Here is a 2589-nt window from a genome sequence, read left to right as displayed (position 1 = left end):
CGCGGGCAGCCCGGGATCGGGCGGTAGCGGGAAGGGGCAACAGATAGGACGAGCCTTCCCTCTGGCTGTCCTGGGCTGAGCCCTGCCTGGGGAAGCCCAGGTCTGGGCTGTGCAGCTCGTCCTTCCGAGCAGTGGGGTTCTCATTCCAGTCCTTCTCTAGCCGCTGTTGGTGGACTTTGTGTGCTGTCTGCCCTCATCCCATTTGCCAGATCATTACTGTTATTATTATTATTATTAATCAATTTGTTGCATTATTGTTATTATTTCTACTATTATTTCCCCTCCACCCCCCACATTTTCACAAGTAAATCCCTCTCCTTGCTGAATTCACTGGAGGTTCCTAGAGCTCTGCTTTTCCAGGGTGGGTCTGTGATCCGGACTGACTTCTACCCGGTAGTGTGTAAAAGATAACGATCCTCCTCGGAGAGATTAAAAGACAAGCATCTCGGTCTGGATATATTCTGTTTCCTGTGAAAGGAGAGATGTTGTTGTGTGTGTCCCCGGTGTCCAGAGGAGGAGTTCACTGGTAATTGGGAGCTGTTTGGCTAGAAAGTGCAGGGGTTTGTTTGTTTTTTATAAAACCTTGCTTTGTTACCTATAAGGAAAAATGTTTCTCCTTTCTGTATCTTCCTGGCTTATGGTGGTATTGGGTATCCAAAGTTATCTATTTGTTGACATTGGGTTTTTTCCCCCAAAAGCAGGTTTTCTGTTTTCATTTGCAAATGTGATACAGAACATGGGTATAAAATGAAGCCCTGCCAAAGCCTTTATCCTACAGAGACCTGTCTTATTTGAACAAATGTGGTGTGAGAGAAGGGGAGGCAGGGTTAGTAGTCTTTTTCCTTGTGTGGCTAATATTACATGAATCTTTATTTTCCTTCTCTAAAAAGATGGAAGACTGTTTGGCAAAAAAAATGGAAATCACTGTTTCGGAAGCTGAAAAGCGGACTGGGAGGAATGCCATGAACATGCAAGAAACATACACTGCTTACCTCATTGAGACAAGGTAGGTGATGAGAGCTCACTCTCAGAGTATGTGGGTGTGCCATTCAAAACAGCTTCTCTCTCTTTCCCCAAAAAGATATTAAGGTACAGTTGATGAGAGGATTTAGTTTGTTTATGATTTGTTATGTGATTATCAACCTATTCTGGAGGATCTTTTCCCATGAAAACTTGGCTTCTTATCTCCAATTCAGTGTTAATGCTGATGTTGTGTAACTGTGTACTGTAATTCTTCATTTGAAGCTAGGTGGAAAAATGTGCCTTTGGAAGATATTGCTTTAATATGGTGTCATCAGCTGCTTGGTTATTTCTTAGTCATGGGTTGGCTAAGCTTCTATACCTATACGTGAGGTTGTACATACAGCTTGTATGTGAGGGAGGCCATGCATTGTGGTCTAAAGTCATGGTTAGGCTTTTTTGAGATCACAAGAAAATAATCTCATGACATATGTCATGTGGTCAAAATTTACTGCTCCACTAATATTTGAAGTGTTTTGCTTGATCTGATCACCATATTCTCCTTGTAGATGTTCTAAGGGTTAGGGTTAATTAACTATTTCCTTCCTGCGTACTAGCTTGAACTTTTACTGGAGAACTTACTGCTTTCAATCTCCTTGTGTTAGCAAGATTAATAATACAAGTATAGTAAACATGCTTGGTACCATGAAGACAACTTGCAGTTGAGTACTGAGTGGTGAACAAAGCCTTAAAATATCTTTTTAAGTGCGTAGTTACTTCCCCAGACAGTCACAGGTGACTCCTATTATGCAGGATCGTGTTACTCAGCTGAAGCAAGGATTTCAAAATTAGACTTTATTAGGAGTTTTGTTTCTCTCTTCTTTATATTTGCAGTTTTAACTTGTGGACCTTGCCTCTGGAATGACCTGCTGTACAGATAAAACCTTCTGAAACAGAGCAGTTGCATTTTGCAAAGGCTCTGAAGAGTTCAAAATGTAATACTGTCACATAAATCTTCTAGCTACTAGTTAAAAGGATTCTGAACTTGTTTATCACACTAACTGTAGACCTACTGGGATACATTTACTATATTTTGCTGAACATTAAGAAAAAAATCCAAAATAGACTTAAGTTGTATTTTTCAAATAGTGTAGCTCTTTGGCAGATGTTTAAAGAAATTTTGCAGTGTATTGATACTAAAGAGCACATCTTCTCACAGAAGTAATGTTATTTTTCTTTTTAATGATACTTCTGAAGGAAAAGAGAAGAAAATTGGAGTCACTGGCATCTAACCGTGATGTGAAGTGTACTCTGGGGGCATCTTTATGCAGCCCCAGAACATGCTGACAGTATCTCCTTTCCCAGTCACCCTCACGTTACTTTAGACTCACTCCTGCTGGTCTTGCCCAGCAGTTCTTTCATAGTGGCAAAACTGTACTTTACTGCCCAGATTGCTTGCTTTCATTAAGATTTATTTTATTTTGTGGTCAGCAAATACCAAGACCAATTACACGTTTGTCACAGAACTATTGAAAATGTGGGTTTGTCACATCTCTAATAAAATAGGTTCTCTATTCCTTTTGCTGAGAAAGCAAAATTTCTTGCATAAATATAATTGCTGGCTATTAA

At 40.0% G+C, this 2589-nt stretch overlaps 1 protein-coding gene across 1 annotated transcript in view; it reads left to right on the top strand.

Moving 5' to 3' along the window:
* Positions 1 to 890: 890 nt before the first annotated feature.
* SNX4 (sorting nexin 4) overlaps positions 891 to 2589 on the top strand; it is a 32854-nt gene continuing 31155 nt past the window's right edge. Inside the window, exon 1 of the mRNA XM_010190621.1 lies at positions 891 to 1006. Within this exon, the coding sequence (XP_010188923.1) occupies positions 891 to 1006 (116 nt within the window). The remainder of the gene's footprint in view (positions 1007 to 2589) is intronic.

Source organism: Mesitornis unicolor, unplaced genomic scaffold (genome assembly GCF_000695765.1).
Source record: "Mesitornis unicolor isolate BGI_N332 unplaced genomic scaffold, ASM69576v1 scaffold33638, whole genome shotgun sequence".
In the NCBI taxonomy this organism is placed as follows: domain Eukaryota; kingdom Metazoa; phylum Chordata; class Aves; order Mesitornithiformes; family Mesitornithidae; genus Mesitornis; species Mesitornis unicolor.
Note: the sequence above shows the minus strand (reverse complement) of the source record. Positions and strands in the feature narration are given on the sequence as shown.